Below are 23,715 nucleotides of genomic sequence, written 5' to 3' on the forward strand. Positions count from 1 at the left end.
AAGGACAGGCTAGGGTTATGTAAACATTCACACTCCTCCCTCCAATATATCCACCTATCAAGGAAAGGCATTCCGGGGCCAGTCTGGTTCTCTCAGCTAGCTGGTCAAACTCCTTCCACTTTGATCTACAACCAACACCGAAGCAGAGGTGAGAAATTGGCTTTCTCTTCTATTAAGCAGGTGTGCTATCACTCCAGCTGTGTGGGAAGCAGAATCTTTAGTGAGTATTCGATTTCTTTTCCTGTGTAAGACTTCCTGCAACAGTGCAAGTTTTCTTTATAAATGTTTAGCAAACAAGACCAGCAATTCCAGAAAATGCTCTGTGAAGCTGTGGACAGTAGAGGTGTTTCAGAATCTCTCAGCTGCCATGGGAACATGAGGAGGAGGTGGGGAGGGAGCACCCACAGGGCATTGCTGGCAGAGCAGCTGAGTTTTCAGCTTAGGTCTTTTGGGGAGATTTGGGTTTTAATAATGGGTTCATGTGTTTACATGATAAAATGTTTTGGAAAAAAATTAAGTGAGTAGGAGCCAAATGTTTCTCTGTTTTCTTCTGTTTGACTGAACCCTGCTCAATGGTAGATGGAAGTTCATCTTCTAAGTATTGAGAAGTACACAAATTACCTCTAAAAATGTCTTCTCTACAGGACAAGGGACATTCTAAAGCAGTGCATTGAGGGTGGGAGGGTGGGAGTTAAGGCAAGGTCTTTTTGTGGGTGAGAACCATGGAGTTTTACTTTGCTTTGAGGCTGTGTGTCTGCTGTTATTATTTGGACTAATCAGGGGAAAGGGCTTTATGGAGATGTGGAAAGATGGAAGATCCCCCTGCCATCTATATGGACCCAAAGTTCATATGTCAGATGAGATTTTAAATTCTTTCAAAAGCATATCCATCCAGACAGTGATGCCTTTCTTAGAATTTTTCTTAGCAACATTTCATAGCCTGGTGTAAAATCTAGATTTACCATACAAAGGTGATCTTTTCTTAGCCTGCAAGGGATTTTACAAATCTGGAAAGTGGACGTTGTAAGAAAAGAGCATTGTAAAGTCAGGGACTGACTGAGCCTTGTTGGGAAGAAAGAAATATTATGGGTTTGATGAAGGAGTGTTGATATTCCTTTTTTTTATTTAAAAAATGCTTAAGATCATTTTAAGTTCCAACTGACTGGTCAGTTTTCTGTTCTTTTTTAAAATGTGACTTCTAAAAATGTTCATTTGAGATAAGACCATAAAATACGACCTGGATAAGCATATCCATTGACAATTGCATACATACCTAATGTATTTTGATCATATCACCCTTTATTTCTCTCTCCCATCTCCCTCCAGCTCCTCCCAAGCCCCTTCTTCTCTCCGAAAAGCCCCTCCCACTCTTACTCTCACATCTGTTCTGTACTCATGAGTTTAATGAGGGTTTTTGCATGAGCATGGGTAGGTGGCTATTTGCTGGAACACAAGTAAGTTATCAGTGGCTACACCAACATATTTGTGAAAGATTCTGAATGAAGGAGAGTTTTGTATGGGGTTAGGGAAGGAATAACAAACACTGAACTCTGATTCTGCTTGATATCAGCAAGGTGAGTACACTGTATTTAACCCCAGTGTAAATATTTGCATAGCTGTGAACTTGGGGAGACAGGTACCCTTAGCATGTTAACAGAAGTATTCTCAGCATTTGATATAGGCCTGTCTCAGGATGAATGAACATATTCTTCAGTTGGATGTGTGTATGTTTGAGGGTGGTGTGTTTCTCTGGAATGTGGAATAATAAATCAATCCAAATGCTAGGCACAACTTCCCAGATCTCAGCAAAAATGCTGCATCCCTGGAGAGACTTTCCAAAAGAGCCTGGCTTTCTCCTGCTTACCCTATTTTCCTTTTCATGTAACAACACGTTTTTTTTTTTACTTCATTTACATTAGCCAGTCATGACAGTTGAGGACCTTGTCTCTACACCCTCCTAATATTTTGTCTATATGTGCAACATTTTAAACATTCAAGCAATATGTATTGGGTAAATAAATGAGCCATAATAACTGTACTGGCTGGTTTTGTGTCAACTTGACACAAGCTGGAGTTGTGACAGAGAAAGGAGCCTCCCTTGAGGAAATGCCTCCATGAGATCCAGCTGTAAGACATTTTCTCAATTAGTGATTTAGGGTAGGAGACCCCCTTGTGGGTGGTGTCATTCCTGGGCTGGTGGTCTTGGGTTCTATAAGAAAGCAAGCTGAGCAAGTCAGGGGAAGCAAGCTAGTAAGTAACGTCCCTCCATGGCCTCTGCATCAGCTTTCTGCTTCCTGACCTACTTGAGCTCCAGTCCTGACTTCCTTTGGTGATGAACAGCAACATGGAAGTGTAAGCTGAAAAAACCCTTTCCTCCCCAACTTGCTTCTTGGTCATGATGTTTTGTATAGGAATAGAAACCCTGACTAAGACAGTAACCTACAAATAATGTGTCTGAACCAGACCAACTTCTTGCCCTTTGGTTCAATTGGATCAGGAAACATTTAGCATACTTCTTAACTATTTTTAAATAACATTTGTATTAGCAGAAATGGCTTCACCTTTTCATTTAAATTGTAAAATAATAGGGACAGCCCAAGTGATCATCAGTAGGGAACTTGATTAATGAAATGGTGTGGCAGCTGTTTGGTACAATTCAAGGCAGCTATTTTTTTCAAGGAATGACTAAAGTGCTCTATGTACTGATAAGAAAACAGCCTCTAAAACCACATTATTGAAAATGGATTGGATGTGTGGATAGTGAGAATCTTAGGCCACCCACTGTATACTCACAGCTGGAGGGGAAATGAGAATCTGAGGTCATATTTCAGAGGCCAGGAATAAGAGTGGCTTCTTGGGGGTAGAACCGCATGAAAATACAGAGCCTTCAAGACAGGAAGGAGCATTTTCGAATGTGTATCTCTTTTGGTTTTTGTGACATTTGAAGACATTAGACCAAACAGTAAAGACCAAGATGAGTTTGCTTCTGAGAGCGTGGTGCTGACTACCTCCGTCAGTCCAACGTCTGTGCTGACTACCTCCGTCAGTCCAACGTCTGCTGCACCGGGGCAGAAAGGCAAAGTTGAAAGAAACTCGATCCTAAGTCTGTTAAGAAGATGGAGCACAGCCAAGTGGGCAGCTTTGAGGCCTTAACCCTGGGGAAACAGTCTCAGAGTGATTTCTGTTCTAAAGAGCAGGCTGTTTTCTTCAGCCTTGAATTTCTGTCATTACTTTTGGCCCACAAATATTAGGTCAAAGAAAGTTCTGGGCAGTGAACCCTGAACCAAGAAAAAGCTCTTACCTTGGGAATTTTCCTCCTCAATTTTCCTGTATTTTAAACTTCCCATTTTATGTGAGTTTAGATTTGAGCCATCAGCCAGACAGATCCTCAGTATATTCTGCAGCAGCAAAAAGGTACTACATGAGCTCTTGCCAGTGCAGGGTGACCAGGGCCACATATGACTAGCAAGTACTTGAAATACAATCACTATAACCAACAAACTGATTTTTCTTTTGTTATACTTCCTCATTTTTATTAGTTCTTTGAGAATTTCAAACAATGTGTTTTTATTATTTTTACTGCCACCAGCCACTACTCAGGAATATACAAGGAAACAGTGTTTCGGGCAGGTGCACATAGGAATTTACAGTAATTTGTCACAACATGCACAGGTCTGAGCAAGCTCAAAAATCCCAGCATGAGGGAGGGAGGTGGACATAAAGTTCCAAACCTTAGCTGAGGAGTTATTGGCAATGAACTGATTTTAAACTTGTATTTATATTAATAGAAACTACCTCATGTGGATGATGCAGGTAGTTGTATAACTTTTATTAAGGCAGCAGAGGCATCTCTTACGTCAACTATAACTCTGTAGTTAAAAATTCAGAGGATGGCCTTCTTAGGCATCAATGGGAGGGGAGGCCCTTGGTCCAGTGAAAGCTCAATACCCCAGTGTAGGGGAATGCAAGGGCAGGGAGGCGAATGTGGGTGGGTAGGTGGAGGAATGCCCTCATAGAGGGAGGGGGAGAGGGGTTGTGAAAGGAGGTTCCTGGGGGGGGGGGAACAGGAAAGGGGATAACATCTGAAATGTAAATAAAGAAAATATACAATAATAAAAAAAAATTCCCCCTTCTGAAAAAAATCTATTCAGTCAATAAATATATATAGCATATAATATATATAACATATAATATATATATTAACTCACAGAAATCTGCCTGCCTCTGCCTCCCAAGTTCTGGGGTTAAAGCCTATTATTTTTCAGTTAGTTTTAATTTCAATTGGATCAGAAAACTGAATCAAATATGTATATACTATGAGTCAAATGTGGTTATAACCCCTAGGGATAGAAGCATGAGTGTGACGGACAAGGCCTGGGTCCTCACAGAATTTACAGTCTTGTACCATCAGACAACTATAGGCCATGAGTTAACCAGCCTCCTGCCCAATTTTAACTGCTTTGTGAACTAACAATGGTTTTCACATTTTTAATAGTTGAGAAAGAAAAGTGGAACAATACTTTATAACTCATGCAAAGTGCATGAAATTCAAGTTTCAGTGGTCACTGATAAAGTGTTTGGAAGATTTGACCACATTTGCTTATTTATAAGTAAGTAGATGTATTACCAACATGTACAGCAGAGTCAAGTATCACAATAGAGACAATATGGCCCAGGAAGTCCACCATTTACCAACCCTCATTCCATTCCATTCCAAAGCAGTAGGCTAGGTGCCATGAGGACCATTCACATTGTTGAGCTCAGTCTTTGGTAAACACACCTCTCTGACAGAGGTTCTCTCAGTCTCTGTACTAATAAAATATGAAACTGAGAGTCAGTGGCTCACTGTTCAAATAGGGTTGCAATGACTAGATGGCAAACAGACCCTACTCCATGACTGTCTGACTCAACAGGCAATGGACTTAGCCAACTGTTTTTATCTTAAAAACCAGTGTTTTTCTCACTTGATCTCAGAAATTTGTGTGGAGAATCTTGTCAAAAGATTTAAATCCACTAATTCAATGGATCTTAGTGGAACCTAAAGATTATGCACTTCTGATAAGCGTCCAAGTGGTGCAGTGGTTCATAGATCATAGGCTCTGAATGAGTGGATCTCAATTTGGGTTATGCATTACAACTCTGAGTAAAATGTTAAAAATAACACAGACCCACGTCTCAAAGTGGTAACTTCATTGGTCAATTATCCAGGCATTAAAGTTTTTATAAAAATCTTTCCTGGTGCTGGGCAGTGGTGGCGCACGCCTTTAATCCCAGCGCTTGGGAGGCAGAGACAGGTAGATTTCTGAGTTCGAGGCCAGCCTGGTCTACAGAGTGAGTTCTAGGACAGCCAGGGCTACACAGAGAAACTCTTGTCTCCAAAAACAAACAAACAAACAAACAAACAAAAAATCTTTCCTGGTGATGCAATGCATAAATGGGATATCAAGTCGCTCCTCTGCTGGAATCCTGTCTGCTCAAAGTAAAAACATTCAAATGAGAGTTCAAAGTCCCAAGTTCGAACCTTATATAACAGAGTAAAGCCTGCTGCTTACTTTGCTTGAGGTTTATCTTCTTTGCAGGTGAAAGACAAGGAGGTTCAAGCTGGATGATCTCAGAGAGCTCAAGATCACTGACTATTGAGGGTCTCACACAAGGAAGTGGAGCACCTGGGTTTCAAATGCATCCAGTTCATCAACACGATGCTTAACCACCAGATCCATGTAAGATAAAGGTTAGCTAATATCTGGTGTTACTTGTCCTGTTTGAACACTCTATCATTACAGAAATGATTCCACATAGCTAGGCTGCCCTACCACACAGCTAGAATCACTGTTAAAATTATGGTTTAGTGATTGTGAGAGTAGTTATGTTTTATTGTAGGAAAATCGTGGGAAGCTTAAAGAGCAGAAACTCAGTCACAATCCCTGCAACACTAACGCTGTTATTTTTAATAACCTCAGCCAAGTAACTGACTTTGTGATCAAATGACTTCCCACAGAAGAAAGGAGGAGTAGGTGGCTGAGAAGCACCTCCCCTCAGAAGCCCTGTTATTATATCTCCAAGTGTGGACTCGATGGTAGTATGGGCTCGTACTGGGAGCATGGGAACCAAAGCCTATAAACTAGACAGACTCTAGGCATGGATAGTGCTTTCAGGCCAAGCTGGTACTGGCTACTCTCAGTTCCCTCATCTGTAGACAATCTGTGGTGTTTTGATATGACTTTAGATCATGTGACCTCTGCAGAGTCACAGAATGTTGAGAAATGCTTGTAGGATGCAACACTGGGGTAGTCAGGAGAATGGGCAGGGCCCAGACAAATCTGGATTTGAATCCAGCCAATGGCTCTTATTGCTTTCTCTATCTGTACACATAGATAGTAACAGTACCTACTTCACCGGGTTTCTGTAAGGATTTAGTGACAAATAACAAAGCTTCAAAGTGGCATTTGGCACATAGGGATGCCCAGAAAATGGTGCTGAGAGGGTGCTGAACAATTACGATAAAACTTAGCTGCTTTGGGGTCTTACTACTTTGCAAACAAAAAACAAATATATGTCATTTTTACCTGTCATTTTAGCTGGATTAGTCTGCATGGAAATCTCGCATGCCAAAACATCCAACAACATTGGTGCTAATTAGCTCTTGTCACCATGGTGATGTTACTTCGTGCTAGGTATTTTCATCGCCTAGCAATTCCTGATCCTATGAGAATCTTGTATAAAGATTACAGAACAGCAACTCCTCAGAACTTTTCCAACTATGAGTCCATGAAACAAGACTTCAAAATAGAGATTCCAGAGTATTTCAATTTTGCAAAAGATGTCCTGGACCAATGGACCAATTTGGAAAAGGTATGGAGCAAATGCCACTGGAACTTGCTTCAGTGAGTTCAACTGCAAGTGATCAGAGCCCCCAGGGGTAGTCAGCAGTGACTACAGAGGGTTTCACTGCCATGGGGGGGGTTATCAGTAGAAGTCAGTAATTGTGAGTTACATTTGAAGGAAGAAGGTTACTGCTGAAGTCCCATAATGTACAGAAGAGTCCCAGAAAATGGACTTTTCTGGCCCACAAGGCCAGTGGTTCCATCATGGCTGCTTGAGAAAGCCTAGGTTATATTAATGTATTCTTTTTGTTTTTTCCCACTTTTAAACAAAAAAGAAATAAAAAGTGACTCTAAGTGTCAAAATAGCAAGACATGAAATATAGATACATCCATGAGGGGATGAAGTGATATAAAAATTCTAACTGTGGGGTTGGGGGAATCATGATAAATGATAAAGGACCTGGTCCCAATGAACTGACATGGCTCCCAGCATGTAGAAATAGGAACCTCTGAGTGATTTGCACTTACCCCATGTATGTCCTGATATGTGAGTTTTCTGCAGAGAATATGTTTCATTAAGTCAACTGAAATCTAATTTAACAATATAACAACCTCTAAGTACACAACTGCTCTGCTCTGCTCTCCTCAGGCTGGAAAGAGAGTTTCCAATCCAGCCTTCTGGTGGATAGATGGAAATGGAGAAGAGGTGAGATGGAGTTTTGAAGAACTCGGGTCTTTATCCAGGCAATTTGCCAACATACTTACAGAAGCCTGTTCCCTGCAAAGAGGAGACAGAGTAATGGTGATTCTACCCAAGATCCCAGAGTGGTGGCTTGCAAATGTGGCCTGTCTGAGAACAGGTTAGTCTGTCACTCTCCTGATCACATTTCAACAAGCCAGGTTTGCAGAGCGGTGGTGGCGCACGCCTTTAATCCCAGCACTTGGGAGGTAGAGGTAGGTGGATTTCTGAGTTTGAGGCCAGCCTGATCTACAGAGTGAATTCCAGGACAGCCAGGGCTCTACAGAGAAACTGTGTCTTGAAAAAACAAAAAACAAAAAACAAAACAACAATAACAACAAAAAAACCCATGCCAGGTTTATACATGTACCTAAGTAACATGAGACATTTTTCTGGGCACAGTGTGTTTAGTAGTGTTTAGTAATTCTGCTTGCAGACATGCTCCAAGGGTCTTAGGCACATCTTGAAAGGATACAGCTATTTGCCCACCATTCCTTTCATGTCTCTATCATTAGGCTTCCTGACTCTACCAGGACAAATGTATTTTCTAATGTTTGTGGTCATTCCCTTCTCCTGACTTTTCTGCATACTCTTTTCTATGTTGGCACTTCTTTCCCTCAAAACTAAGTACATGGCCAACTCTTACTCAACTTTCAAGTGTCAGATTTCTTTCTTTCTTTTTTTGCTGTTTGGTTTGTTTTTGAAGATTTAGTTATTTTGTGTGTATGAGTGCTTTCCATATATGTGTATCTGTGTGCATGCCTGGTGCCTACGGAGGCTAGAAGAGGGTGTCATCAGATTCCTGGGGAACTGGAGTTAAAGATGGTTGTGAACCACTTTGTGGGTACTGGGAATAGAACTTGGGTCTTCTGCAAGAGCAGCTAGTGCTCTTAACCTCTGGGTCATGTCTCTAGCTTCCTCAGTCCTCAGTTTAATGTTGCCTTCTCAGACAACCTTATCCTGATATCTTCCCCTAGCTACTATCTTCTTTAAGCACCTGTTTGAGTTAATGTTCTTTTGCTGAAAGAAACACTATCACTAAGTCAACTTATTTTTTTAAAAAAGCATTTAATTTATGACTTGCTTACAGTTCCAGAGGGTTAGTCCATTTTCACTATGGTGGGAAGCAGGCGGGCATGATGCTGGAACAGTAGCTGAGATCTTACATCTGATCCACATGGAGGAAACAGAGAACAGACAAGATTGAACCTGGCATGTTTGAAACCTCAGAGCCCAACCCCGGTGACATACTGCCTCCAACAAGGCCACAACTCCTTCAACAAAGCCATACCTCCTAATCTTTCCTGAATATACCACCAACTAGGAACCAAATATGCCACAGGCCAGCCGATCTGGGCCTCCCTCAACCCGCGGGAGAAACGGGGTCCTAGTCAGGTCGATGAGGCGTAGGTGAAGAAATGATGGCAGAGACAACACATGAAGTACAGGATCTGAATGTATTTCTTAAAAATGGCATCAGACTTTTACAGTCATTGCAAAAGAGAGATGATAAATCTGGCAGCTCAGCAGTTAAGGTACATCTGAGGCCATCTAAAACACACTGGGTCTAAAGCAGTAGCTATCTCCTCTGGACTGGTGCTGCATCCCCCGGGCCCAAGTGCTCTGGACTGGGGGGACTGTGGACTGCATGAGTCTGAGTCCTAATCCATCTAAGTTCTGGTTCTAGTCAGAGAGCCAATCCTAGCGCAAGTCCCCAAGTGCAAGTCCTAGTGTGAGTCCTCCTGCACAAAGTGAAAAGCAGGCTTATATGGTATACAGAAAGCAGGGCAGATGACAAGAGTCATGTAGGCAGGTGACAGTCACATCAAGGTCAGTGATCTTATTGACTAAGATCACTGTGAAGCGGACAGAAGAGCAATGGTGCCCTCCCCACTGGGGCTAATTTGGTATTCCTATGCTAATTCTCTGGTTCTGCTGGAGGCTAGCACCTGAAGTTCCAACCTAACAGTTCTAGCTAATGTCCTTGAGTGAGGGAAGCCCTTCAATTATTCTCTAGTATATAAAACAATTCTTTCTTCTGTGGGACTGCCCTGAGGAATGTGCTTGACCTCTGTTGCTAGCTCTGAAGAAAACCTGTCTGGCAAGGCAGACTCCTTGAGAGAAATTCCAAGCTAAGGACAGCCTGGAATTGAATTAGGAAAGGTTGGAAACATTGTGCTGGTCAGGAAACAATGCTCAATCTTAGCCATTTACGAATCATTTCTTGGGGTACCTTTATGCCTAAATAAGAGGGCTGTTGATTACTGGAAAGACTAATCTGGAACACGTCTGAGTTAGGAGATGCCAGTGACTATCTGAATACCCAGAAGGAACAAGCTCCCTTTTGGGGCCATAATGCCTCTCATCCTTAATCAAGCTTTTACTCCCAATAATTTGGATATGACTGGAGTAGACGAGTGGGCATGGCACAAATATTCAAATACGTGAGCCTATAGGGCTATTCTCTGTTGCAGGATATTTGATCACACTGTGAACCTTGAGATTGTGTTATATTTATGAAAAAAAAAACTGTTTCTAGTTGTGGTGTGGCTCAGCCCTTATCACACACCGCTAATCCCTCTGGCTGAAATATAGACACACCTTTAGTACACACCTTTAATCCCAAACAATGAAGGTAAAGTTAGTTTGTGAAGGAAGTGAACACACACACAGACACAGACACAGACACACACACAAACACACACACACACACACACACACACACACAAAACTATTTAAATGTTTGGGCATAGTATTTGCCTATCTATAACCTGCAAGTCCCATGAGGCCAGATATACTCTAAAAGGCCATTACTTTAGCATATCTCTGCAACTACAGATATAGTAAATGTTTAGTAAAATATCTGCTGAATTAATGTTCTTATTGTCACAATATATCACAGTATTTAGTGGCTACTCTTTTATTAAAGGGCTAAAATATTCTATTTCATATATACATATAAATTATACATTGGGAAAGCAGAGCCAATTTTCAGACTCAATTTTTCTTTTTTTTACAAAATGAGGGCATGCATAAACATCATTTAAGCTCACTTTTTTTTTAAGATTTATTTATTTATTTTATGTGTATGAGTACACTGTAGTTGTACAGATGGCCGTGAGTCATCATGTGGCTGCTGAGAATTGAACTCAGGACCTCTGCTTGCTCCAGCCGAGCTCACTACAGCGTAATGCACTGTAGCTGTCTTCAGACACACCAGAAGAGGGAGTCAGATCTCATTACGGGTGGTTGTGAGCCACCATGTGGTTGCTGGGATCCAAACTCAGGACCTTTGGAAGAGCAGTCAGTGCTCTTACCTGCTAAGCCATCTTGCCAGCCCTAAGCTCACTTTCTTAGTAAGGCACTGTTTAACTGGTAGGATCAGGTATACATTCATATTAATTCAATAAAGGGAGGCAACTGAATGGCTGCTGGAGAACCTTACAGAGGGAAAAACAGTACAGAAGGAGCTCAGGGGTTTTGTAAGCAGACTCTAGCCAGCAGCCTCCTCCTCTGCTTGTCCTGAAGCCACTGTGCCTCTTGTCTGCATCTTTCTTATGTTAATTCCTCTCTGCTAACATTCCTGTTCACTATGGCTAGTGTGCAGCTTGGATTGCTGTTCAGAGGCTTTAGGCTCACTACACATGACCCATCTGATAATTCACTGGGTATCTTTAGTACTTGAGCAGAATCTGATGGTAGAACTTAAAGGAGAAGCCACCCAGAATAAGTCGGGGCAACTTTTCCTGATTCCGACATGACTCCTGGGGCTCTCCATAAGAAGGAAAGGAAACTATCTTAGAAGGATGAAAGGGAGACAATGAGCCATGAATCTGATAGACTAACGATGTTAGTATTTGTGGTTCACAGTTATTTGTTTTCCTGGTCATTTTCCTCACTTAATGAATAAACAGCTAGAGGCTGGGGAAATAACTCGGGGACTAATAGTGCTTGCTGCTCTGTTGTAAGACCAGTTTTGGATCCCAGTACCTACTTCAGACAGCTCACAAAGGCCTGGAACTCCAGCTCCAAATGATCTAATGCCTTCTTCTGGCCTCTGCAGACACCTGAACAGACATGTGTACATAAACTCACAAAGACACAGACGCATGCACACCTGCACATAAAAACAAATCTTAAAAAATAAACGGCTAATTGAACATAGAAGTTAAAGTCCTAACTCAATAGGACTGCAGTTGCTTGTACATAGCTTATGATTCTATACATAGATGATAAGATGTGGTTAATACATCAGTTTTGATAAGGACTATCTAAGGGAGACTGTGGGACAGAGAGAAGGACTAGGGAGTTTGTCAGGAACAAATTCTGTAGCACCACTCAACATCTTCTAAAACTCTGGCATGGCATGTATGTTCTCACACATATTTCAGAGATTCTAATTCATGTTTCACCTGGGAAGGGTAAAAACCATCCAGAAGTAAATACTGTCTACATATCTCTTATAGATTGAGAGCTAAAAATGGTGCATCCCAGAAGACAGGTGTATGAGAAATACACAGAATGCAGTTGAGTACATAGGAACAAAGAGAGATGAAAGATTCCCTTCTTAAAGATATATTGTGCATGTTATGTGTGTGTACTGTGTGTGTTATGTATGTGTGTATGTGGTTTTGTGTGTGTGTGTGTGTGTGTGTGTGTGTGTGTGTGTGTGTGTGTATATATATATATATCTGGAGCTTATTTGAGCTGCCATGTAGATGCTGAGAACTAACTGAGGTCCTCTCCAAGAGCAGCCAGTGTTCTTCACCAATGAGCCATCTCTCTCCAGTCCAGGTGATATATTATTTTTGTCTTCAAATTAATTACTTTTATTTTTAATTTGTTTTTATTGCATTATATCAATCAGGATTCTCTAGAGAAACAAGACTGATAGAATGAATCTCTAGTCTCATATACACAGGACTTATAAGAGTGGCTTACAAGCCTGACTAGGTCTGACTAAGTCAACAATGACTGACTTGCAACGGAAAGTCCAAGAACGTTGTTCAGTCCATGCGGCCAGATATCTCAGCTGGTCTTTGGTATGCTGGAATACCAGAGAAGTAGGCTCTAATACCAGAAGGTTTGGCAAGAGAGAGTGACAGCAGGCAGGCAAAGAACATGCACTTTCTTCTTCCACATCCTTTCTTTAGGCTGCCACCAGGAGGTGTGGCCCAAATTTAAGGTGGATCCTCCCACCTCAAAAGATCCACATTTAGGGCCAGTCTTCCCATTTCAAATGATTCAGTCAAGAAAACTTCCTCACAGGGGTGCCCAGCTACTTGGGTTTTAATTAATTCCAGATGTCATTAAGTTGTCAACCAAGAACAGCCACTACATGAATTTGAATTAAAACATAATTATATTACTTTCCCCTTTTCCTTTCCTTCTTTCAGCCCCTCCCATGTCCTCTCCTTTCAATGCTTCCCACTCCCTACCTCAGGTTGATGTCTTCCTTTTCTTTTATTATTACTGTTCCACCTATGTATAGATAGACTCACAAACATAAAAAACGAAACCTACTGACTGCCCTGTTTTGTATGCGAATTCACAGTTTCAGAGCTGACCACTTTGAATTAGGTAACAGTTTGGGTGCTCCTTCCTGGGGGGGCCATTTCTCCCTCTCTCAGCAGTCTCTCAGTTGCTGTAATTCTTTGTTTAAGGGGGGAACTCATGAGATTTCTCCTCCTTCCGTGTTAGCATGTCTATTATTCAAGCAAAATATCCATTCATTCTTTGAAAAAAAGAGCTAATAGCTAAAACATAATTAAGTTTTATTCTAAACTCATTACATGCATTCACTAATTTAATCCTGGAATAATTCTATATTTTTATGATTCCAACTTTATAGAAACAGAGTCTGTGGCTTGCAGAGGTAAAGGGTTTATTTGAGGTGCAAGTTTATGGGTGTCTGGCTCCAGGACCCCAACACACTGCACCTCACCTTGTAATTTACTACAGACAAGATAGAACCACAGAAAAGACACATACTTCAAGAAAAAGAAAACAATCGTGCATTGTAAGAGGCCCCGGACTGGAGTGGTGACAGGTCCAGGTCTGGAGTCTAGCTGCGTGCTCTGAGTCCTGCAGTGTCGCTTACATTCAGAAGCCAGAAGGCAAGCTATGCATAGCTGCTTATCCTAGACGGGGACTGAATGAGTTAAAACATACAAAATAGAATAATATCTGGCACCCAAGCACACAACCGGTGCTTCATATCATTTTTTAACCACAAATTTTTCAAGCTCAGTGTTATGGGTGATCTTCAAATACAAGATAATCAGTCAGCATTAATGTTTTTATGTTAGGGCAAAGGGTCAAAGACTTGGAGACCTCTTGAAAGGCAAAATCAGAACAAGGGAAGACAAATAGATTTCTCCCCTAGTTAATTCACTAACCCATTCTGAGACACATCGATTGTGTATGTATTAGTTACACTATTCTAACTATCATAACAGACGTTAACCTTGCTTTCAATTGTTATTTCTTTTCTATTCCTTCAGGGACAGTCTTAGTTCCAGGAACCACTCAGCTGACCCAGAAAGACATCCTCTATAGACTACAATCCGCAAAAGCTAAGTGCGTCATTACTGATGATGCTTTGGCCCCAGCAGTGGATAGCGTGGCAGCTAAATGTGAACATCTCCACTCCAAATTAATTGTCTCTCAGCACTCCAGAGAAGGTTGGGGGAACCTCAAGGAGATGATGAAGTGAGTACCCTTAGTTTTAAAACAGTGCCCTACAAAGAAAGGCAATAATGGAAAAAGTATCCAACTCTGTAGCAGTGAGGTCAAGGAAAAGAAAAGCAGTAAGTCCACGCCCGAGACTAATCAGTGGTTGGTACCGAACTCACAGCTGGCAGTGCAAGCTTTTCTCTTCCGTAAGAAGGGGTTCGCTTGAGATAAAATAAATAAGCAAATACAAAGCATTCACTGAGGTAGAGAATGGTATACAAGAGACTTACTGAGGAGGTCTCTTGTGAAAAAAAGGAAAGGATGAAAGAACTGGGCAAAGGAAGAAATTGATTTTCTATGTATTCCCTATGAAGCTCTCGGCTAACACACTGGGAGTTCCGAGCTTTGGATGGATCTCAGGGCTGTGACAGTCTACACACCCACAATGACCAGTTTTGGATGAGGGCTCTCTCTAGCAGACGCATGATCTTGAAGGCGGCTGCTCATATCTCACAAGTCAAAGGATGGAAACAGAGGTAGCTTTTACCTTAGGGCTGAATCCAAGTCACTGATTCAGATACTGAAGAGGCCCAAAGCAGATAGGTTTGCAAATCTTCCTCAGAGGTCATTCATTCATATAAACACTGTAGGTTGTCCTTTGCAGATATGCCAGTGACAGCCACACCTGTGTGGACACAAAACACAACGAGATGATGGCCATCTTCTTCACCAGTGGGACAACTGGCCCTCCTAAGATGATTGGACACACACACAGCAGTTTTGGTTTAGGACTGTCTGTCAACGGAAGGTATTTTCCCAGAACTGTGGCTATAGTATAAAATCTGTAAAAAGAATGATTTGTAGACTGGCTTTTAAAATGTGTTTTCCAACAAATTATAGACACTTTTGTAAATTTATATATTTAAATTTTTACATACATTTTTATGCAGGTAATTCTTGCCAATTCAATGAATGTATACAACAGTGCTATTTGTGTCCCAGGTTCTGGCTGGATTTGATAGCCTCCGATGTGATGTGGAATACTTCAGATACAGGCTGGGCAAAGTCTGCATGGAGCAGTGTTTTTTCTCCATGGACTCAAGGAGCATGTGTTTTTGCACACTATTTGCCCCGTTTTGAATCAACTTCCATCTTGCAAGTAAGGCAGCACAGAAGTTCATGGTTAGAAATGTGTTAGATTAGAAGCACCACTGATGGGCCTGGTAACTAATGTAAACAGAGATTGGGAGTTTTCAGATGTCTACATTTGCAAAGCCCACAAAGACAGGAAAAGATCTGCGTACATTTCCATGAAAATAAACAGTTTTACATTGTGCTGTGCCTCTGGCCAATTAATATTACAGTTGAGACAGAGTTTGCTCTTTCTCAACTGCAGACCCTCTCCAAGTTCCCCATCACTGTCTTCTGTTCTGCACCAACTGCCTACCGGATGCTTGTCCAGAATGACATAAGCAGGTAAGACATGTCCGTAAATGGATATTCAGTCAAGGAGAAGAAAAGAGGAAGTTTGAAAATCAAAGACCCATTTGTCCAAAACCACAGATCTGATCAGTTGGTACAGTACAGTTCAGTGTTTTCTTTCTCTTCCTCCTTTGAGTTCTTCCTGACATTTTGTAGATGGTTGCTGTGTCCAGAGCAGACTCCCATAAACCTGGGGAGGGGAGGGAAGATTAGACCATGTCTAGAGCTAAGAATGCAATGGTTATAGTTTGTTGGTTTGTCTTTTATAAGAGGAAAGCATTTAATCTTTGAGGTGACAGCTATTATCTGAGATGAGATAATAGGTTGCTCCTTTTTGCAAATTCTCGGGAAGAACAGAAGTAAGAATGAATGCTTTTTTGGGGGGAGGGAACGTTTTAAAACTACTGCGATTCCATTTTAAATGCTTGATTGTTGCTCTGAAAAGAAGATACTGTTACTGTGTTCACAGCTCAGCCACTCATGTGTGATGCAAAGCACAGCTCTTGCTCCAAAGAGAGTAATATATCGTTTATTCTGAGCCAAATATAATTGACTATGGGCAAAGGACATGGTTTCAGAAGTGGAAGTGATTACATAAACTCTCTAATAACAGAATGGAAGGAAGGCATAAATCAATGCATTTGCTGATACACTGGTGAGGGCATCACTTGGTAGCCTACAAGGGAGCCTGAAAGGGATTTCTTCTTTAGGTTTCTAGTGTTATAATAGTCTTGGTTTTAGAGTTTGTGAAAACCAGTAGTCTTCTCAGTTTAACAACATATTCCTCCAAAAGTTTTACCTAATAAAATGAGGATAAGATTAGATAAACTATTTAGTAATAAATGACGAGTAAGAGTGCTGAGGATAATTTTGGCCCTCCAACCTTGACATTTCATCTTACTGCACTCATGATGTGCTGTTGTTCAGCCTGTGAGGTCTTTCACACAGATGTGGCATCTTCAGAGAACCTTAATTTGCAGTTGTGAGATAATTTTTAATTAATAATTTAAAATACCATTATTGAGCTGGGTGTAGTGGTGTACTTAATCCCAGCACTTTGGGAGGCAGGGTCTGAATTCAAAGCTAGCCTAATTTACATAGCAAGTTCCACGGCTACATGTCTATAGGGGTGTGTGTATGTGAGAGAGAGAAAGAGAGGGTGGGATGGGGGGAGGGATAGACAATGGGGGCAACTTCTCTAAAGATAGTGCTTCTTTGCAACAAGTGACCCCCCACCACCACCAAGGGAGGGAAAAGAAGAGAAAAAAGAAATCTGGCATTACAGAGATCTTCTTATGGCATCAGGTATTTATTAGAATGGTCTGCTTATGGTATCACGTGTTACTTTATATCAGAATGATCTGCACATGGCCTCTAGTATTGTTTTCCATTACAGCTATCTGTTTCTGGCATCAGGTGCTACATTGTATCAGAACAATCTGCTTATTCTGTATTCCCAATTCCCATGTCTTGCCATTTCTCCTTCTCTACCTCACTCCCTGTTTTTGGAGAAGCTATAAGTTCAAGAGTTTGAAGCACTGTGTGAGTGCTGGGGAACCCATCAACCCTGAAGTGATGGAACAATGGAGAAAGAAGACAGGCCTAGACATCTACGAAGGATATGGACAGACAGAAACGGTACCTGCCCTACTGAAGACAGGATTAGATGGGATTCGTTAGATAAATAAAAGCCAAGTGTCTAATGTGTTCTTAAGATCACTGGAGGGATAAGGAAAGGTGTGGTTAGGAAACTCTTTTTTAAAAATAAAGAAAAGCTTAAGAAAACCTAATTGAAAAAAAAAAACAACAACCTCTGTAACATTTTTGAGAAAAATGATTAACTAATCAAGGTGAGAATGTCTCAATGGTTTTAATGAGGAAAAAAAGTATCTATGTGTCAGGGGACATTCTAAAGAGCCACAAAAGTTAAAGCTGTGAGTTTCTGGTCCCCTGAATTATTAAGTCTGCTGGGAGACTCCTTAGAAAGCAGCTGCTAAAGTATTACTGTAAAGCCTTAGAGGAAGGACGATCAAGGTTGTTCTCAGCTGCACTGTGAGTTCAAAACCAGCCTGGGCTACAGGAATGAGCAAATACGTAAATAATAAGGTAAAATAAATGGGATCTTTAAAGAAATCATGCAGATAAGAATTTGTAGGGGGGTTGTGGCTTAGTGGCAATTCGCTTTCCTAGCCCATGTGAGGCCTTAGTTCAATCTCCAGCACCACCAAGGAGCTCCAGAGATCAACAAAGTAAGAACAAAGTGGTTATTTTGTAGCAGAAAGGGAGACAAAGATGATCAGGGAAAGGGAAAAGTGGAACATTTTTCATTGGCCATGCCTTATTTTTAACGTTCAATTTTTTTAACCCTGAGAATTATTACCTGGAAACATTGAAATTCCAAAATAAAACAAGTATAAAAGTGGACATATTATTTAGACACAACCAGCATAGTGACCATTGTGTTAATCTAAGTGAAAATGTTAACATATTCATGTAATTTATTTTCTTACATCTCTATTATGTATACTAGCAGAGGTTTGATGCATTTTATGTCGACTGAATGCACAATAGACAGAGGCATATTTTATATTGTTTATAATGTTACTACCATACTTTGTTCTCCTTGCCTAGGTGCTGATCTGTGGAAATTTCAAGGGGATGAAAATTAAGCCTGGCTCAATGGGAAAGCCTTCTCCTGCTTTTGATGTGAAGGTTGGCATGTCCCCTTCCAGAACAGTGTCTGCTCGCCATACCCACCCTCACTCTTTACATGTGATATACTTTAAGTTCTTTACCAAAAGAGAATTGGGTGAGAAGTATTGGCTTAAACACCTATATTGTGCCATGGATTCTGGGCATTTACAAGAATTGACCTGTTTAATGTCCAGAAAAATCCTAAGATATGCTACTAATAAGAGCATTTTACAGGTGACTGTGCAAAGAAATTAAAGAACTCAGCCAGGTTCATGCAGCTCGGGCCCCTAAAGTGGGAACATAATCTCAAGCAATCTGGCTCCAGTATCTACACTCTCGGTCACAGTATGTGGAGGCAGGACAGGACCCACAGAAGGGATCAACCGGGCCTAATGTGGCCCAGGCTCAGAGTGGCTGTAGCACACACTTCTCTCTCTGCCTGCCTGCCTGGCTCTTCCAGGTTTTAACTATGGTTAAAATTTTCTCAGGTCAACTCAGCTTCAAAACTCGGTGTAGACAAAGGATTTTTACTAATATTTATATTAAAAGAGAGAAAAAAAAGCAAAATGGATCAATTTCCAGAATACAAGGCCCAGACCTATACTTAATTGAAGCCTAGTTGTAAGATGAGGATCCAGGTGTCCCAAGTTCGTCAGATCATAGAAATGACAAGGCTGCTTGTTTGAAATAGTTTTTTTATTTTTCTTCCCTGACTTAATAATATGGCACAAGTCTAGAATCCATGCTTAACAAAGACATATTGCTCAATAACAAAAGCAGGTTGCAAAACTTAATTTAAGTGTTCCTAGGTTTTCTGTCTATAAGTGTCCCAAAGGACATTACCAAAACATGATTTGGGTGGTAGAGGTAAGGAAAAATTTTACTACTCTTTTACATTTTGGCAATTTTCATTTTGTAACATTTTGTACAATAATAATGGGTAAATAATACATTTAAGAATTTAGTCGGGCGGTGGTGGCACACGCCTTTAATCTCAGCACTTGGGAGGTAGAGGCAGGTGGATTTCTGAGTTTGAGGCCAGCCTGGTCTATAGAGTAAGTTCCGGGACAGCCAAGGCTACACAGAGAAACTGTCTCGGGAAAAAAAAAAAAAAAAAAAAAAAAAAAAAAAAAACCGAAAACAAAGAATTTAAAGTATATATAAAATGACTTTAAACCTAAATTCTGGCCCAAAAGATTCAAAGCTAAAATTTCAGATGTGGCATTAAATAAAAATTCCCTTAAGTAAACTGACATGTTTTATTCTAGATTTTAGATGAAAATGGCACTATTCTTCCTCCTGGACAAGAAGGGGATATTGCTGTTCAAGTTCTTCCTGATCGACCATTTGGCCTTTTTACTCATTATGTAGTAAGAGCTTTATTTTTAAAATATGTCTTCTATTTATTCCTCAAAAGTGTAATTCCAGCATTTGGGTACATAAACAGAAAGGCCACAAATTCAAAATCATCCTCAGTTACTGCATAGCTAGTGTAAGTTCAGCTAAGACCCTATACCACAACTATTTGGTCACTACTCCTATTTTTATAAAACAAACCGAGGAATTTTATCCTTCCTTGAGAGATTAACTGCTCTGAATAATAGTCCCACAGACAGGTAATCAAAGAAACAATGTTCTTGCCAAATAGCACATTGGTGCTCTCTCCTTGGAAATGAGCTATCACAGGTAGCTCTTAGCTAGGCTTTCCTAACATCTTTAGATCCTTTTCAACTAGCAAACAGCACACTCCTATTTTTCTGACATCTGATTATCTCTCCCCGACTCCAGAGGAACTAGAGAAACAAGAAATGAGGCCACAGGATGTAGTAAATTCATTTCACTGTAAGCCTTCTTATCTCTAACCATGGCATAGATTAGAACAACGTTTATATCCATATACTAAGAGGTCCAGATCATACCTGCCAGTGATCTCTATGGAAGGTAGCAATATTGTGTTTGTTTTCCCCTTATGCCAGTTATAGAACTGGTCTCTTCTTATGCCAACCAAACCAAGCCAAAGAACACCTCTGCTCTGGATTAAGCATTGTGCATTCTTTTAACCATCTCTTTCTGTGGCAGTGTTAGGTATTATTTAGAAAAAGGCTTAATTGTCCTAATCTCCAAATCTTAGAGATGCTGCAACATTTATCTTAGGATCTACATAAAACATTCTCCAGGAGTTGTACCAAGTCTTTGTAACTGTAATTTATCACTTTTATGTTGGGCTAGATCCATGCTTGAAATTCATTCCTACTTGACCCTGGCTCTTCCTCTTCATTCTGAGGCTTCTCAAAGGAGCCAAACTTTCTTTTTCTTTGAACATTTAAAAAAATGACTGAAGATTCACATTCATAATAACATGAACAAAATTGAACAAAAAGTTTGTTTTGCAGGATAATCCTTCCAAAACAGCTTCAACTCTACGAGGGAATTTCTATATTACTGGGGACAGAGGATACATGGATAAAGATGGCTATTTCTGGTTTGTTGCAAGATCAGATGATATCATATTATCTTCTGGGTAATTTTCTTTTCCATATATGTATGCCTACGTATCAAGCAATGGGGGTGAATCTATAGCTCACCCTTATGAGTTCCTGTCGTGTTTTCCTAGTTACCGAATTGGACCATTTGAAGTAGAAAGTGCCCTCATAGAACATCCTTCCATTGCAGAGTCAGCTGTTGTCAGCAGCCCAGACCCCATCAGAGGAGAGGTAAAAAAAAAAAACAACCAGACTGTCTCAACTTTCAACTTCATTGATCATGTAAATGCATACTTTAATGCTTTGTGTGTGTTACATGCATATATGTGGGTGTGATTTCGCCCTGTAGGCACAAGTGGATATTAAAATATCTTCCTCAGTCACTTCTTCATCCTAATTTTCTGAGACAAGGTCTCCCCCTGAAACTAGAACTCACTGTTTAGGCTAGATGGTAGGCCAGTATGCCCTTGCTCCCTGTCTCCTCCCCCACTACTGGGGTGACCTGTACTGCTATGCCTGGCTCAACCCCCCACCTTCCCAATCAATCAGGCTTAGGATGCGAATCCAGGTTCTTATTTATGCTCAAGCAATAAACACTTTTTTGTCTTCATAGCCCCCAAATACATACTTTAAAACAATGTTTTACTTAAGTTACTTTACTTATTAATGTTGCCCTGAAACAAGGATAGCTCTCCTTCTATTTTTCTCAAGTGATCTTTGATGCTGGAGGCTAGCCCATTGTATTCCTGGATGACCCTGAGCTGTTTTAGCTCTTGAGCAGTGCTTATGCTAGCCCTGTTTTACTGTGAAAGACTGTTTGAGGTAGATGAGAGGAAGGAGCAGAGGGTTTTTAAAGGGTCTCTTCACTACATGTCACTCACAGGGTCTTAGCTCTTCTCACACCTTGCTATCTCCATCAATTCTATCTGCTTAGGCAAATGCTTATTTGGGACAGTGGGAGTGTGAAGCCTTTAGGACCAGGCTTGGCTTGGCAGTCACTAGGTATCCCAGAATAGGATACAGTCGAGAACTGTAGGTGGTTTACAGTTCCTCTATAGTTGTAGGGTCTTGGTGTAGTGTTACCATCAGCTGAAATGAGGGGGAAAGTTTGAACTTTCCAACACTTGTGGGCTGCAACGCTTCCTGGAGGAGGACAGAGATGGATGCCTCAAGGTATCCATGCACGAAACAGCAATGTGCTGCATGCCACATGCAGCCCTTTGCTTTCTGTGGTAGGCCTGTTCTAGCCAGTTTTCTCCTTCTCTAGGAAAGGGCTAATCAGATCTTTGATTAGATAGCAAGTTCCAGAAAAACTGATCAAAATCAGATAAAATGAAAACTTAAGGATACTATCCCACATATTAAGTATTTTTTTTTGTTTGCCTGTGACAGTCCTTAAGCTTACTATACACTGTATTTTTTTTTTGTTTGCCTGTGACAATCCTTAAGCTTACTATGCACTGTATTTTGTTTGTTTGTTTGTTTGCCTGTGATAGTCCTTAAGCTTACTATGCACTGTATTTTTTTTTTGTTTGTTTGCCTGTGACAATCCTTAAGCTTACTATGCACTGTATTTTGTTTGTTTGTTTGTTTGCCTGTGACAGTCCTTAAGCTTACTATGCACTGTTTACTGTTGCCTGTTTTAAGAATTCCTAATACAGTTAATCACATTTTTCTTTTTTAAAAATGATCTTTCTTTTTATTTTTGTTTTTATCGATGCACTGTTGTTTTGCCTGCATGTATATCTGTGTGAAGGTGTCAGATCCCCTAGAACTGGAGTTACCAACATTTGTGAGAGCTGGGAATTAAACTCGTGTTCTAGGGAAGAACAGCCGGTAAAATTTTCGTTACAAGTTCTTACCAAATGGCTTTTCTAAGTGACTGTTTCAAATAATTTTCAATTAAGCTTTTCTCTCCGATTAAATAGTAAAGAAAGTAAATTTAATAAGATTTCAGTTTCTAAAGTACAGGGTACTTAATCAAGAGTTGTGAAGGGCCTCTCTGGACTGTAGCCCATGTTGGGAATCTGGATTTGGTTCTAAATACTGTGTTTGCCTCAGCTAGAGTTCTGCATTTAAAGGAAGCAGTGAGGGATAGGGCTGGCAGTGCCCAGGAAAGAATAAAATAGACAGGCTCCCAAACTTCTTCCTTCTCCATTAAAGGTCCCAAAACTCCCAGGTCTCCCCACAACAGTTCCGGTTAGGGCTGACTTCAAGGAACAGGATATGTGGGCATAGCACCAGCCATGGTCACTTCTCCTGATTCCTGGTTATATAAGTGGGTCAGAACAATAGCAAAGAGGCTAATACTATCATTACAGCCTTGTATAAAGAATGCGTGGAAAAGGCTGGGTGTGTCTCTGGGTTTAGTCCTTACTTCAGGAAAAAAAATAAGCCAAATGTAGTAGTGTAATCTAGTACTTGGGAAACTGACACAGGAGAACCCCTGTAAATTCAAGGCCAGCCTGGTATATGTGACAAGACTCTGTCTAAAAAAAATAAAGAAACCCAAAAGAACGAATGGTCTGAGTGAGCTGTTCCTTTCAACAAGGGTTGAGCTGAGCAAGGCCTAGAAGCTGAGCTGTTACACAAGAGGCTGTACTTAGTGTGCTGCTGTGTTTCTAAGCGCAAGCCAAGGGCAGAGGTAATCAGACTCAGAGCAGAACACACAGTTCAAAAAAAAAATGTGGTCACAGCAGGGGTTCAAGGGTGACCCTGAGCAATGGAGGCTGCACCAGCATTCTGGTACTGAGGAAGACTGAGACATAGGCCAGCCAGGGGGCTTAGGAGCATGAGCACTCAGCAGGACTGAACTACA

The 23,715-nt window shown here is 40.8% G+C and overlaps 1 protein-coding gene across 1 annotated transcript in view; it reads left to right on the plus strand.

Annotated features, from left to right (window-relative positions):
* Acsm3 (acyl-CoA synthetase medium chain family member 3) overlaps window positions 1-23,715 on the plus strand; it is a 24,592-nt gene continuing 877 nt past the window's right edge. The window contains exons 1-13 of the mRNA XM_031388101.1: window positions 1-220; window positions 5,580-5,731; window positions 6,579-6,852; window positions 7,474-7,684; window positions 14,067-14,274; window positions 14,903-15,046; window positions 15,241-15,397; window positions 15,635-15,714; window positions 17,235-17,358; window positions 18,352-18,432; window positions 19,683-19,784; window positions 20,808-20,935; window positions 21,029-21,128. Coding sequence (XP_031243961.1) covers window positions 6,652-6,852; window positions 7,474-7,684; window positions 14,067-14,274; window positions 14,903-15,046; window positions 15,241-15,397; window positions 15,635-15,714; window positions 17,235-17,358; window positions 18,352-18,432; window positions 19,683-19,784; window positions 20,808-20,935; window positions 21,029-21,128 — 1,536 coding nt within the window. The 5' untranslated portion in view covers window positions 1-220; window positions 5,580-5,731; window positions 6,579-6,651. The remainder of the gene's footprint in view (window positions 221-5,579; window positions 5,732-6,578; window positions 6,853-7,473; window positions 7,685-14,066; window positions 14,275-14,902; window positions 15,047-15,240; window positions 15,398-15,634; window positions 15,715-17,234; window positions 17,359-18,351; window positions 18,433-19,682; window positions 19,785-20,807; window positions 20,936-21,028; window positions 21,129-23,715) is intronic.

The sequence above is a fragment of the Mastomys coucha genome, unplaced genomic scaffold (genome assembly GCF_008632895.1).
Source record: "Mastomys coucha isolate ucsf_1 unplaced genomic scaffold, UCSF_Mcou_1 pScaffold21, whole genome shotgun sequence".
In the NCBI taxonomy this organism is placed as follows: Eukaryota; Metazoa; Chordata; class Mammalia; order Rodentia; family Muridae; genus Mastomys; species Mastomys coucha.